The sequence below is a fragment of the Heterodontus francisci genome, chromosome 3 (genome assembly GCF_036365525.1).
Source record: "Heterodontus francisci isolate sHetFra1 chromosome 3, sHetFra1.hap1, whole genome shotgun sequence".
In the NCBI taxonomy this organism is placed as follows: Eukaryota; Metazoa; Chordata; class Chondrichthyes; order Heterodontiformes; family Heterodontidae; genus Heterodontus; species Heterodontus francisci.
Genome location: NC_090373.1, coordinates 31,922,130 through 31,937,921, shown reverse-complemented (window position 1 = coordinate 31,937,921; position 15,792 = coordinate 31,922,130). Strand labels below are relative to the sequence as shown.

The window sequence follows — 15,792 nt, the reverse complement described above, 5'->3', positions numbered from 1 at the left end:
TTCTCAATTCCTGTTCCCCTGGCTATGTTCTCCATTCCTGTTTCTCTCTCTCAGTCCTCCAATCCTGTTGCCCTTGCCGCGTTCTCTATTCCTGTTGTCCTCACCTCGTCCTCTCTTCTGTTACAGGGTTCACGCAGTGTTTCCCTGTCATTTTCCTGCTGGGTCTTCTTCCACAAATTAATACTTTTCTCACATACTTGCTGGAACAAATAGACATGCATATCTTTGGCGGATCTGGTACGTATGGCACAAGTTTTTTTTCTGCTTTCAATTTATTAAAAAATTCAAATTAAAAACTACAAGTGAAGTATTCCACACTAAAATATGTGTTCCTGAGTAGGAGCTCATTTAACATACATATTTAGAAGCAACTGATAATTGTTTTCTGTTTCCATGAGATTTCAATAAATTTTCCACCAAGCCTATGTAAATAGCACACCACCTGTCTCGATGGATAGGGTCAGTGAGTCAGCTGGTGTTGCATAGGGCGCCCCTATGTTAGGGAGGGGAAATTTGACCAGATTTCTTGCTCTTAATCAGCCCTGAACAAGCCCTGCTGAAGGGACAAATGTGTGGATATCAGAGGAGGGCAGGAATCAACGCTGCTGAGATGCCCCGTGTGCTTCAGTAATCGGGATCACAACTGAATAATGACTAATCGGGCAAGAGCTGACACCTGTGTTACGGGATCCCAGGAGAGAATCAGTACTTGATGCAAAGGGGAGAAAATTGTCACTAAAATTTAGCGAGAGAAATTTTGTCTTCTGTTGAACAATCCCTGCATTTACAAGGCTGCAGTCATAATGACAGGGATAATGTAAGGTGAATGCAGCCTTGTGTTTACTGTTCTATGGACCGTGTAACCTCTTGCTCTTGGGAGACGTGGATGATTAATTCTAAACAAACGGATATATGAGAATAACGGATAGAAAAGGACCCTCTGGTGTATCCAGCCTGTCTCACATAGTTATAATGGTGTATGATTCATAATACAGACATCGCCACCCGGAGCCATGCAATCTCCTGGGAGAGGCTAAAGAACAATTAAAACCTCGGCTAACTAGTGTAAAAACAAACTGGAAAATACCTCGCTGATCCCCTTAGGTGATGAAACGTAGTTCAGGAGATCACTTTGACCCTGATCAGTGTTCACTGCACGAGCTGGCAGCCTGTTCCAGAGGTTCACAATTCTCTGGGAAAAGAACAACTGTCCAACATTCAACCTAGATCTTCCTTTACATAATTTGTAAACATTACCCTTGGTTCTCCCAGTCAAATAATTGGTCCAGATAAACACCATATAACCCAAGGTTGTCCAACATACAGCCCGCAGGCCAGGATCCGGCCCGCCAAAGGTTTCCATCAGGCTCACGGATGTATTTCAGAGATGAGAGATTTTCCATTGTCTTCTTCTTTCAGACTGGCTTTTAAAAAAAAAAGCACAAGTCAGTTTCACAGCTGACAGGTGCTGACATCAGGAACAGCAGTTTCCCAACTTTGGACACATTCGGAGTTTTCTGGCGTGTTCCAACTTTTTTTAAAAAGCCTGCCAGAAACTCCTGAATCTGTCGGAAGCTTGGAAACTGCTGTCACCTCTCCAAGCACAACAGATGTGCGATTTAAAAAAAAAACTGACTAACCACAAAGCTGCTGTGCTAAGCGCTCTCGCTCTCTGCAACTGTCAGAGAAGGTTGGGTAGGGGGGGAGAACTGAGAGAGAGTGAGATATGGGGAGTCAGAGAGACGGGGGGGGGGGACAGACAGAGAGGGGTAACAGACAGAGAGGGGTAACAGACAGAGAGGGGTAACAGACAGAGAGGGGGAACAGACAGCGAGGGGAGAGATGGAGAGAAAGGGGGGCAACACAGAAAGGGGGGAACAACACAGAGAAGGGTTGAACAACACAGAGACGAGGGAACACAGGGAGAGAGAGAGAGTGATCAAGATCATTCCTGACAGATGGACATCTGTTTGCATCGTTACAAGAAGTGTACGGGCAAACATTGACTACTTGTACAAGCAAAACAATGTCAGTGTCCAACATAGTGATGAGAAAGTAAGGCAATAAATTAATCTTCTCATTTAAAGCTTCTTCACAAAAATGCACATTTGCTGTTGTTTTGATTAATAGTAAGAAATTTTCAATACCCTTATTTTTCCGAAATTGTCTCACTGACCTCCTAAGTAAGACAAAAATTGTAATGTGGCCCTCCACGTGAAAAGGTTGGACAACCCCGTTCTCGACCCTCCATTATTTTACAAACCTCTATCAAATTATCGCTCAGCCTACACCTTTCTAAAGTATAGAGACACAGCGCTTTGAGCTTATCTGGGTAATAGAGATGTTTGAAAGCGAGAATTATTCTTGTCTCCCTCTTCTACACCCTTTCCAAAGCTTCAGTAGCCCCCCCATGTAAGAAGTCCAGAACTGGATACTATTCTAACTGAGACTTAACCAAGTTCTTGCACAAGGACAAAATAGTAATTGTTTGGTAAATACATCCCAGAACTCTCTTCAATTTGGCTATCACTTCATGGCATTGGTCATAGATCTTTAGAGATCTATGCATTAAACAGCTCTGTCACCACTAGTTTTAATTCTTTTCCCTTTAGAATGTATGTATGTTTAACATTTGACCCACCCATGTGCACAACACTACATTTTCCAAAGTTAAATACAGGTCTAATCCCCCAATTTACAGAGCTGCCGTTGCAGTAAAACATCCTCTACAGCCCTGACTCTTGCACGTGTCTTGGTACAGTCCACAAACTTGCGTATCATTCCCCCAACACCTACATCTAGATAAAAACAGAAAGTGCTGGAAATACTCAGCAGGTCAGGTAGCATCTGTGGCATGAGAAACAGTTAATATTTCAGATCAGTGACCTTTCATCAGAACTGAGAAAAAGTTAAAAATGAAATAGGTTTTGAGCAAGTGAAAGGGGGAGGGGGAGAAGAACAAAAGGGAAGGTAGGGCGGAGGGCCGGACAGATTAAATGACAAAAGGTTTCATGGTACAAAGCCAAAGGGAGTGGTAGTGGGACAAGAAACAAAAGACGTGACGAGAGGAGGCAGGATAGCAGTCATCGGAACACAAACTAAAGGGATTAGGAAAGAAACGAGAGAAAACAAACAAACGAGCAAAAAAACACAACAAAATGGGGGCAGAGGTTATGATCTAAAATTGTTGAACTCAGTGCAGAGTCTAGAAGACTGTAAGTGCCCAGGAGCAAGATAAGGTGCTGTTCCTCGAGCTTGCACTGAGCTTCACTGGAGCACTGTAGCAGGCCAAAGACAGAAAGATCAGAGTGGGAGCAAGGTGGAGAGTTAAAATGACAGGTGACTGGAAGCTCAGGGTCATGCTTGCAGACTGAATGGAAGTGTTCCACAAAGCATTCACCCAGTCTGCGTTTGGTCTCCCCAGTGCAGAGGAGACCACATCGTGAGCAGTGAATACTGTATGCCAAATGGAAAGAAGTACAAGTATATCACTGTTTCATTTGGAAGGGGTGTTTGGGGCCTTGGACAGTGAGAAGGTAAAAGGGCTGGTGTTGCAGTTCCTGTGCTTGCATGGAAAGGTGCAGTAGGTGTTGGAAGTGACTGAGGAGTGGACCAGGGTGTCACAGAGGGAATGGTCTTTTTGGAACGCTGAAAGGGGAGGGGAAGATGTGTTTGGTGATGGCATCATGCTGGAGGTGCCTGAAATGGCAGAGGGTGATCCGTTGAATACGAAGGCTGGTGGGGTGGAAGGTGACGATAAGGGGAACCGTATCATGGTTCTGGAAGGGAGGGGAAGGGGTGAGAGCAGTAGTGTGTGAAATAGAACGGACACGATCAAGGGCCCTGTCAACCACAGTAGGGGAAATCCTCAGCTGAGGAAAAAGGAAGACATATCGGAAGTGCTAGAACGGAAGGTTGCCTCGGCTAGACAGATGTGACGGAGACAGAGAAACTGGAAGAATGGAATGGAGTCCTTACAGGAAGCAAGGTGTGAAGAAGTGTAGTCAAGGTAGCTGCATGAGTCCATGGGCTTGTAGTGAATCTTGATGGATAGCCTATCCCAATGGAGGCAGAGAAGTCAAAGAAGGGAAGGGAAGAGTCAGAGATGGACCAAGTGAATGTGAGAGAATGGTGGAAATTGAAAGCACAGTCAGTGAAATGTTCCAGTTCAGGACAAGAGCAAGAAGCAGCACTGATACAGTCATGAATATACTGGAAAAAGAGTTGGGGGAGTAGGCCTGAGTAGGACTGGAACAAGGAATGTTCTACATATCCCACAAAAAAGACAGGGAAATCTAGGACCCATGCAAATACCTTTGACTTCTCTGCCTCCATTGGGATAGGCTATCCATCAATATTCACTACAAGCCCATGGACTCATGCAGCTACCTTGACTACACTTCTTCACACCTTGCTTCCTGTAAGGACTCCATTCCATTCTTCCAGTTTCTCTGTCTCTGTCACATCTGTTGGGCCGATGCAACCTTCCGTTCTAGCACTTCCGATATCTGTAGCAACACCTTTTATTTGGAGAAAGTGAGTGGAGTTGAAATAGACGTTGTTCAATGTGAGAACAAGTTCAGCTGGACGGAGGAGAGTGGTGGTGGATCAGACTGGTTAGGCCTCTGTTCACGGAAGAATCGGAGAGCTCTCAGATTGTCCTGGTGAGGAGGTCAATCTGTAGACTACAACTTTCTGCCTGAGGTCATTCAGCTAATTCCCAATCTACCGCAGCAGATTACCACTAGTCCCACAAGATTTTATCTCTTAGAGAAGCCTCTTGTGAGGTACCTTACCGAAGGCTTTCTGTAAGTCCTGATGGACAATGTCTAACCAGGTTACCCTTATTCCCTAGCTTGGTGACTCAATGAACCTCACCTCTACCAAGGCACTGATGAGAAAATAAATTTGGGAACTGGACAATCAATGGGAAAAAGAAAGTAAGATAAAAGTTCTAAAACACAGTGCCCAAACTCAGACAGAGGGCCATAGGAACTAGATTATTTAAAATAAAATCTTTTCAACATTAAATGTCACTTGGGGGTATTATTATATCCATGATGTAAATACATATTTCTGCAAGGGTGCTGAAATGGAAGGGAAAAGGATATATCAACAAAGTCATTAAAACAATTAATCGCTTGTATTCTATAGGCTTCAGAAGTTCATTATAATCACAGCCTCCTCTCATATTGTCGAATCCTAGAGAAATGCCACTACTGTCCTCCCATCTGCTCCATTGGTCTGTAATGCAGAAACTAGTACCAGTATCATTTCTTTCCTCAGCCTATTGCCTGGACAACCATCCACTCCTTCCCAGCTGCTTTTTAAAATTTTTGTCAGAGCCACTTCTAATTTGTTTTATTATTCGTTCATGGGATGTGGGCATCGCTGGCTAGGCTAGCATTTATTGCCCACCCCGAATTTTTCTTGAGAAAGTGGTAGTGAGCTGCCTTCTTTGAACCATCGCAGTTCATGTGCGTTAGGTACACCAACCGTGCTGTTTGAAAGGGAGTTCCAGGATTTTGACCCAGCAACAGTGAAGGAACAGCGATATAGTTCCAAACCAGGATGGTGTGTGGCTTGGAGGGGGACTTGCAGGTGGTGGTGTTCCCATGCATCTGCTATCCTTGTTCTTCTAGGTGGTAGAGGTCGCAGGTTTGGAAGGTGCTCTCGAAGGAGACTTGGTGAGTTGCTGCAGTACATCTTGTAGATGGTACACATTGCTGCCACTGTGTGTCAGTGGTGAAGGGAGTGAATGTTGAAGGTGGTGGATGGGGTGCCAATCAAGTGGGCTGTTTTATCCTGGATGGTATTGAGTTTCTTGAGTGTTGGAGCTGCACCCATCCAGGCAAGTGGAGAGTATTTCATCACACTCCTGACTTGTGCCTTGTAAATGGTGGACAGGCATTGGGGAGTCAGGAGGTGAGTTATTCGCCGCAGAATTCCCAGCCTCGGACCTGCTCTTGTAGCCACAGTAGTTATGTGGCGTGGTCCAGTTCAGTTTCTGGTCAATGATATCATGTTGATAGTGGGGGATTCAGCGTTGGTAATGCCATTGAACATCAAGGGGGTGGGGAGGTGGTTAGATTCTCTCTTGTTTGAGATGGTCATTGCCTGGCATTTCTGTGGTATGAATGTTACTTGCCACTTATCAGTCCAAGCCTGGACGTTGTCCAGGTCTTGCTGCATCTGGACGAGGGCTGCCAGTATCTGAGGTGTCACAAATGGTGCTGAACATTGTGCAATCATCAGCGAACATCCCATTTCTGACCTTATGATTGAAGGAAGGTCATTGATGAAGCAGCTGAAGATGGTTGGGCCGAGGAGACTACCCTGAGGAACCCCTGCAGTGATGTCCTGGGGCTGAGATGATTGACCTCCAACAACCACAACCATCATCTTTTCTGCTAGGTATGACTCCAACCAGCAGAGAGTTTTCCCCCTAATTCCCATTGACTCCATGTTTGCTAGGGCTCCTTGATGCCATACTCGGTCAAATACTGTCTTGGTGTCAAGGGCATTCACTCACCTCACCTCTTGAGTTCAACTCTTTTGTCCATGTTTGGACCAAGGCTGTAATGAAGTCAGGAACTGAGTGGCCCTGGCAGAACCCAAACTGAGCTTCAGTGAGCAGTCAGTATTGTAATGTCTCATTTGATCAGCGTTATTATTGTTGGAACTAGTTGCTTTATTTCTTCTCCATTTTAAGCCAGTAATATAGTAGAGGCAGTGGGGGATTGGGGACTGCAGAGAACTATTCCCAGTCAATCCAGTGAGAATCTGTAATGAATGTGATTTCCCTTTCTGTCATTAAACGTTGGTCTTTGCCTGTATATCGTGTGCTTTTTAATTGTGGACTGACTCTGTGCGCTTGACATTGGATTATTTACATAGAATATACAGCATAGAAACAGGCTGTTCAGCCCTACAGGTCCATGCTGGTATTTATGCTCCACATGAGCCTCCTCCCACCCTAATTCATCTCAGCCTATCAACATATCCTTCTATTCCTTTCTTCCTCATGCACTTATCTAACTTCCCATTAAAAGCTTCTGTGCTATTCACCTCAGCTGCTCCTTGTGGTAGCAAATTCAACATACTCTCTGAATAAGCAGGTTTCTCCTGAATTCTCCATTAGATTTTTTAATGACTATCATTTATGACCCCTAGTTTTGGTGTCTCCCAAAAGTGGAAGCATCCTCTGTATGTCTATCCTATCAAACCCCTTCATTATTTTAAAGTCTTGTATCAGGTCACCTTTCATTCTTCTCTTTTCTAGAGAAAATTGTGCTGTAACCTCGCAGTTCTACTATCATCCTTGTGAGTCTTTTTTGCACTTTCACCAGTACTTATTTATTTATTTTATTTATTTAAAGATACAGCACTGAAACAGGACCTTCGGCCCACCGAGTCTGTGCCGACCAAGAACCACCCATTTATACTAACCCTACAGTAATCCCATATTGGCTACACTACCTACACTAGGGGCAATTTAAAATGGCCAATTTACCTATCACCTGCAAGTCTTTGGCGGTGGGAGGAAACCGGAGCACCCGGCAAAAATCCACGTGGTCACAGGGAGAATTTGCAAACTCCGCACAGGCAGTACCCAGAATTGAACCTGGGTCCCTGGAGCTGTGAGGCTGCGGTGCTAACCACTTCTATATCCTTTTTATAAAATGGAGACCAGAACTGTATACAGTACTCCAAGTGTGGTCTAACTAATGTTCTTGTGCAGGTTTAGCATCGTTTCTGTGCTTTTTAATTCAGTCCCTCTGAAAATGAACCCCAGTGCTTGGTTTGTTTTTTTATGGCCTTATTAACCTGCATTGCTACATTTAAGTGACTTGTGTATCAGTACTTTCAGATCCCTCTGCTTCTCTATCCCATTTAGACACTTATAACCCAAGCAAGTATGTGGCCCCTTAAATCTTCCTACCAAAATGCACCACCTCACACTTACCTATATTGAAATTCTTTTGCTATTTACACACCCATTTGGTTTTTACCTCTTGGGTTTACTTGTGCAATTCTGTTCCATAATGGCATGAGGAGATGTGGCCTTGGAGAAACTTGCAGCCTCTGTTAACTATAGAGTGGATGGTGTGGTGATTATTGGCTGTGGAGGAATTTGTGACGTTTAAAAATAAAATAACATGCATAATGCCTGTGTCTTTCAGCTGCGACAGGGCTAATCTCATCACTGTATGGCTTTTCCCGCAGTTTACTTGCTGTATCGCTGCTGTATGCTTTATGTATTGGCACAGTAAAGGTAAGCTGTTAATTGGATGTTTGAGCTAAAGGCTAATTTGAAGCTACTGGAAGTAAAGTCAACAGATAGAAATGAACTGAAACAGTAATGTTGTTGAAGTTTAGGTAAGGGTGAAATAAATCTTGGGTGGTGGTGGGAAATGGGTGATAACAAATTGGCAGCCAGTTTTAAATCCAGCCTGACTTCCTTTTCCATTGAGTCACTGTATACGGTGCAAATCAGGAGCAGTGTAAATTGGAGGGGGTGTAAACCCAGGTTGTGGGGGGGCACATTTGTACGTCAGTGAGCGTGTAAATCTCCATATTATAAAAAAGATATAGACGCATGGGAGGGGGTGCAAAAATGATATACAAAGATGATATGAAAAATGGGGGACGGGGGTATATCTATCAGGAGGGGATGAAAAAGCTTGAAAAGAGAAGGCTGAGGGGTGACTTAATAGAGGTCTTTAAAATTATGAAAGGTTTGATAGAGTAGATGCAGATAGAATGTTTCCATTTGTGGGGAGGAGCAAAACTAGAGCCAATAAGACAGCCAGCAAAAATCAAGTAGGGAATTCAGAAGAAACATTCTTTACCCAGAGGGTGGTGAGAATGTGGAACTCACTATCAAGTAGTTTAAACGAATAGTATATAAGGGGCGAATAGATAGGCATATGAGGGAGAAGGGAATAGAGGGCGATACTGATAGAGTGAGATGAGGGATGATGGGAGGAGGCTCGAATGGAGTATAAATGCTGGCATAGACTGGTTGGGCCAAGTGGCCTGCTTCTGTGCTGTATCTCCTGTGAAAAAGGCAGAAGATGTCTGCTTGTCCCATCCTGTTATGTTATGCTGGTATTGAGGCTTTTGAAAGCATTTGGGGGTTGTCTGGCACTAATATGTCTCAAAAACAGCTATGGTGCCCACTTGTGGGAACCATCTAAGCTGAGTCACTGATTTACAAAATTAATGGGCAGGAAAAGCACCAGCTGGTCCCTCGAGCCCGCGCCACATCACGATGGCCAAAGTACCAGAACTAAACATTTCTTCCCTTTCCCACTATGCCATCACAAACCCCTCCCCCCCAAATCTCCCCCACAGCCATGTAATATCCTGGGAGTGGCAAAGAAAGGATAAAAAAAGGGCCAATAAGGGAAAAGATACTGTGGAAAATTCCTCTCTGACCCCCTCAGGTCTTTGAAATCTGACCAAGAGATTGCACGGTTTACATATTATCTATAAAGCCACTCACCATCCATATGATGTGATCCCTGCCCCAGTCAGGAACCAGTCTAGCACCCTCTTGAAGGCATGTAGAGAGTCAGCACCCACCACACTAACTGGCAATGCATTCCAGAGACTCACTATACTTTGGGAAAAGAACAACTGCCTAATATCCAGTGTATTCCCTCTCTTACATTGTTTAAACTCGTGTTCTTTGGTCCTCCTCAATCTGTTAAACTAGAATAATCTATCAATAGAGATGCTATCCAGCCTGTAATTGTTTTATTGACCTCGATCAGGTTACCTCTAAGTCTATGCTGCTCTAAAGTAAATCAACCAATGTCCTTGAGCCTATACATGTAGCTGAGGGTCTTTCAAATTAAAGATTCCACTTACGGTATGAAATGGTAAAGTACTGTTAGAGATTTAATAAAACAAGTGAGGATGTGGCTGTCTGATATATTTCTCCTGCATTGCAGAGACCGTGGGATACTCAGCATATTCCAGTGTTATTTTCTACTTACTGTGGACTGCTGGTTGCTTGTTCCTATCACCTCAGCAGACAAAGCAGTGAACCAGCAGTATTGTTGTAAGTCATTTTAATCAGAAGTTCCACAGTCATTACTGATCAAGAGGTCAAATGAGGTTCAAACCTGTCCACCTAAAAGAATCTTTGATCCTGGATCAGATTGGCTCACCAATCTAAGTTGTTAATGGTTGCAGGGTGGCTCTGTAATCAAAGAGAGGTAATTCTTGTAAAAACAGAAAATGCTAGAAATACCCAGCAGGTCTAGCAACATCTGTGGAGAGAGAAACTGAGTTAATGGCCAGGATTTTGTGCTGGAGGCAGGGCTCCCAGCGTCGGGCCGTAAAGGCGGAGGAAAGCCCGCCTCAGCCTTTTCATGCGCCCCCCAGGAGTGATCCTCGGGTCTTTTTAAATCTAATTTTCATGAGCTATTTCAAGGGACAGGGATCCCACCTCCAAGAGCTGCCGGCCAATCAGAGAGCCAGCAGCTCAACAGTATCGGCAGTGCCACCGGGAACAGTAGCCACTGCTGGTACTGCAGAAGCCTTGGACCCAGGCCCAGCACTGGAACCTCAGATCTCAGGTGTGAGGCAGGTCGCCGGGACCACTCCAGGAGGCACCGGCGAGGGGCGGTGAGGGTGGTCGTGCAGTCCAAGGGGAGGGGAGTCCCGAGCGGGGGGGTGGGGGGGGTGGGTGGGTAAAGTTCCCAGCAGGGATCCTCTGTGGGCCACAGATTTCCCAGGGAGAAGGGAGCCACCCTCACCCAAGCTTGCAGGGAGTGCATCTCGTGTTACAAGGCGCCCTCAACGAGCAGTGTAGGACTCCCCTGCCACTGGTAAGATCACAGCGGTGGTGGGAAGAGGGCCCTAATTGACCGTTTATAGGCTACTTAAGGGCCTCATTTGGCCCCTGGGCAGGAAGGCCGTCGTTGGCCTATCCCACCCCTGGTATGATTGCTTGGCGATGGGCCCTCCGCTGCCCTCCCGCTATCCCCCCCCAACCACCTGTCACAATTCTCTGTGCCACTCCACCTCCGACCCCGCCTCAGGGGGGGGCCCATAAAATCCAGCCCATCATTTCAGGTCAATGACCTTTCATCAAAACTCAAAGGGTAGTAGAACTCTCTTCCTCCCCCACCCAAAGGCTGTGGATGCTGGGGATCAGTTGGAGCTTTCAGGACTGAGATTGAAAGATTTTTGTTAGGTAACAGTATCAAGGCTATGGAACAAATGCAGGTAAATGTTTGCATAAAAACCTGTAACTAATGGGGTGAAGCAGATTACGAACATACAAATATACGCACATATGAATTAGGAGCAGGAGTAGGCCACTCAGCCCCTTGATGCTGCTCCACCATTCAATAGGTTCAAGGCTGATTTGATTGTAACCTTGACCACAATCCCGCCTGCCCCCGATAACCTTTCACCCCCTTGCTTATCAAGAATCTATCTACCTCTACCTTTATTTAAATATTTAAAGATTTGGCTTTCACTGCTTTTTGAGGAAGAGAATTCCAAAGACACACAACCCTCAGAGAAAAAATTTCTCCTCATCTCTGTCTTAAATGGGCGACCCCTTTATTTTTAAATAGTGACCCCTAATTCTAGATTCTTCCACAAGGGGAAACATCCTTTCCATATCCACCCTGTCAAAACCCCTCAGGATCTTATATGTTTCAATCAACTCGCCTCTTACTCTTCTAAACTCCAGCAGATACAAGCCCAGCCTGTCCAACCTTTCCTCATAAGACAACCCACAGTACTCCAGATGTGGTCTCACCCTTGCCCTGTATAGCTGAAGTAAAACCTCCCTATTTTTGTATTCAGTTCTTCTCGCAATAAATGATGGCATTCTATTAGCTTTCCTGATTGCTGAACCTGCATACGACCCTTTGCGATTCATGCACTAGGACAGAGCTCTGCAATCTCTCACCATTTAGATAATATGCGTCTTTTTTATTTTTCCTGCCAAAATGGACAATTTCACATTTTCCCACATTATATTCCATTTGCCATATCTTTACCCACTCACCTAACCTGTCTATATCCTTTTGTAGCCTCCTTATATCCTCTTCACAACTTACTTTCCTGGCCATCTTTGTGTTATCACCAAATTTAGCAACCATACCTTTGGTCCTTTCATCCATCTAAATTGTAAAAGGTTGAGGCCCCAGCACTGATCCCTGCGGCACACCACTCGTTACATCTTGCCAACTAGAAAATGACTCATTTATGCTTCCCTTCTGTTTCCTGTTAGCTAGCCAATCTTCTATCCATGCCAATATGTTATCCCCTACACCTTGAGCTTTTATTTTCAGCAATAACCTTTGATGTGGCACCTTCTGGAAATCTAAGTACAGTACATCCACCGGTTCCCTTTTATCCACAGCACATGTTACTTAAAAGAACGCCAGTAAATTAGTTAAACATGATTTCCCTTTCTCAAAACCATATTGACTGTCTGATTACCTTGAATTTTTTTAAGTACCCTGCTATAACATCTTTAATAATAGCTTCTAACATTTTCCCTATGACAGATGTTGAGCTAACTGGCCCGTAGTTTCCTGCTTTCTGTCTCCTTCCCTTCTTGAATAAAGGAGTTACATTCGCTATTTTCCAATCTAATGGAACCTTACCCGAATCTAGGGAATTTTGGTAAATTAAAACTAACGCATCAACTATCTCACTAGCCACTTTTAACACCCTAGGATGAAGTCCATCAGGACTAGGGACTTGTCAGCCTGCAGCTCCAACAATTTGCTCTGTACCACTTCCCTGGTGATTGTCATTTTCTTGAGTTGCTCCCTCCCTTCCATTTCCTGATTTACAGCTATTTCTGGGATGTTACTTTTATCCTCTATAGTGAAGACCAATGCAAAATACCTTGCATAAACCAGTTTGTGTAGACATGCTGCTAACTAATTGGGTGTTTTATTTCACTACAGGTCTCTCATTCGCTCCAAGCTGTTCAACGAATTACAAGTCTGGAATCCTGAGCATCCTCTGTCAGAAAACAAGGATATTCTTCCTGAAAAACTGAGGAATTCTGTGGTATATGTTCCTTCTCACAGTCAGTCATCTTAGTGTGATAATTTGACAAAAGTGCTGTTTTGGTGCATTGAAATAAAATATTTTAAATTGTATTGTAGAGCAGAATCTCCTAACTTGTTTTCAGAATGAAAGACTGCAGCTTTATTCCAGAATCTAAAACAGAATGATATTGAGGCTAAAAGGGCTAAATTATGAGGGCAAGTTGCCAACACCCGACTTGTATTCACTTCAGTATAGAAGATTAAAGGGTGATGATCTAATTGAGCTGTTTAAGATGATAAAAGGATTTGATAGAGTAGATAGCGACAAACTATTTCCTCTGGTGGGGAAGTCCAGAACAAGGGGATATAACCTTAAATTAGAGCTAAGCCACTGAGGGGTAATGTCAGGAAGCAACTCTGCATGGGAAGGCTAATGGAAATCTGGAACTCTCTCCCACAAAACGCTCTGAAACTGGGGGATCAATTGAATATTTCAAAACTGAGATTGATAGAATTTTGTTAGCTAAGTGTATTAAGGGTTACGCAACCAAGGCTGGTAGATGGCATTAAGATACAGATCAGCCATGCTCTAATTGAATGGTGGAACGTTCATGTAGCTGAATGGCTTCTTCCTGTTCCTAACAGCAGTTCTGGTTTTGGTGGTTCCTTGGAGGAGAATGATCCTTTTGTACTTTTTACCTTGTGTCAAGAATCTGTCAGAAGGTTGGGGAGGAGTCATCTTGCTTGTTTCTCCACATTTGTGCCTCTGGGTTTAACTAATGAGGATTCCCCCAAAGGAAATGTTCAGGTGTGGAACAGCAACACCTGGGGCATCTAACACACACAGGGCATGGATTGGGATTGGTCCAGCCTCGAAACAGTAGGCTTCCAGCAACTAGTTGGCAGGGACACTTTGGCATATAGAAAACCATTCATTCAGAAAGTTTGCAATGTTTCCTCATAGCCTAGCAAATTTCTCCTTTTCAAGTATTTATTCAATTCCCTTTTCAAAGTTATTTTTGAATCTGTTTCCACCACTTTCAGGTAGTGTATTCCAGAATATAACAACTAGCTGTGTAAAAAAAATTAGCCCCCCACCCCGACATCATCTCCCTTCTGGTTCTTAAATCTGTGTCCTCTGGTTATTGACTTAGGAATTGAATATATACTTGAAAAGAAAATAATTGCAGGGCTATTCTTTTTGCAGGAGTGAGACTAATAGGATAGTCTTACAAAGAACTGCTCAGGCACAATGGGCCAAATGGCCTCCCATCTATGCGACAATTGTACAAGGTTTTGGTGAGACCACATCTGGAGTACTGTGTGCAGTTTTGTTCTTCACATTTAAGAAAGGATATACTTGCATTGGAGGCTGTACAGCGAAAGTTAACTAGATTGGTTCTTGAGATGAGAGGGTTGTCCTATGATGAGAAGCTGACTAAATTGGACCTATACTCTGGAGTTTAGAAAAATGAGAGGCGATCTCATTGTAACAAACAAGAATGTGAAGGTAAAAGCTAAATACTGCAGATGCTGGAAATGTGAAATGAAAACAAGAAATGCTGGAAATACTCAGCAGGTCTGGCAGCATCTGTGGAGAGAAGCAGAGTTAACGTTTCAGGTCATTGACCCTTCATCAGAACAGATTATGAAGATGCTTGACAGGGTGGACACTGAAGGTTGTTTCCCCTGGCTGGGCAATGTAGAACATGGGGCATAGTCTCAGGTTAAGGGGTCAATAATTTAGGACTGAGATGAGGAGAATATTTTTCAGTCAGAGGGTTATGAATCCTTGGCATTCTCTACCCCAGAGGGTTGTGGATGCTCCATTGTTGAGTATATTTAAGGCTGGGATAGATAGATTTTTGGTCTTAGGGAATCGAGGGATATGGGGACGGGCGGGAAAGTGGAGTTGAGGTAAAAAATCAGCCATGATCGTATTGATTGGCGGAGCTGGCTCAAGGGTTGTATGGTCTACTCCTGCATCTATTTCTTATGTTCTTATGTTGTTCAATAGGTTTTAAAAATAACATTTGGAATTGTTTTGGTTGCCCATTGGAATAATGCCAATAATGTATTTGTGTCTTTCCAGAGAGAAATCTTGAAGTCCGATCTTATTGTGTGTGCAGTCATTACCCTTCTAACCTTCGCAATCAGTGCGACTACTGTTTTCCTTTCTTTGAAGGTATATGTTTGCATTGACTATTGTTCTTCCATATTGGCACTTCAGCTTTTTTTTTGGCAAGATGTGTTACAGCTTAATGTTTTTTTTAAAAAAAGGATCAATTGAATTCTGTTGAAATTAGCACCATGAAGATCTTTTACAACATGCTTGAACATGCTTGAACCATTTCTGCTCACAGCACAGGAGGTGAAAATTCCACTTGCTAAATTGAAGAACCTGCAAAACTATACAGTCAAGACAAAAACTCTTAATCAGGGCATTAGCATTTTATAACATTTATCAAAGGAGTTCTCTTGTATTTAACAGCATAACTTGACACAAGATTAAACAGCCCAATGTTAATCAAAATGTTCCTGAAAGATTATTTTTAAAAATTGACAGCAGTCCATTGAATAAAAATGTTAAAAATGGCCCCTTTTTGAGCTGAGTGGTTCAACGGAACCTTGTCATTTTGTTGTCGTTTCCACTGAGTTAGAATCGAGGCCAGCCCTATTGACCTGAAAGGTGCTCTCTTTCAACGGCAAGTGTCTTAAATGAATATTCAACTCTTAACCCATTTCGAACAGATGT

At 43.6% G+C, this 15,792-nt stretch overlaps 1 protein-coding gene across 1 annotated transcript in view; it reads left to right on the top strand.

Annotated features, from left to right (window-relative positions):
* Positions 1 to 15,792, top strand: part of LOC137366750 (pecanex-like protein 1) — a 329,693-nt gene that overhangs the window by 156,820 nt on the left and 157,081 nt on the right. Inside the window, exons 14-18 of the mRNA XM_068028407.1 lie at positions 127 to 237; positions 8,184 to 8,275; positions 9,960 to 10,069; positions 12,951 to 13,056; positions 15,130 to 15,222. Coding sequence (XP_067884508.1) covers positions 127 to 237; positions 8,184 to 8,275; positions 9,960 to 10,069; positions 12,951 to 13,056; positions 15,130 to 15,222 — 512 coding nt within the window. The remainder of the gene's footprint in view (positions 1 to 126; positions 238 to 8,183; positions 8,276 to 9,959; positions 10,070 to 12,950; positions 13,057 to 15,129; positions 15,223 to 15,792) is intronic.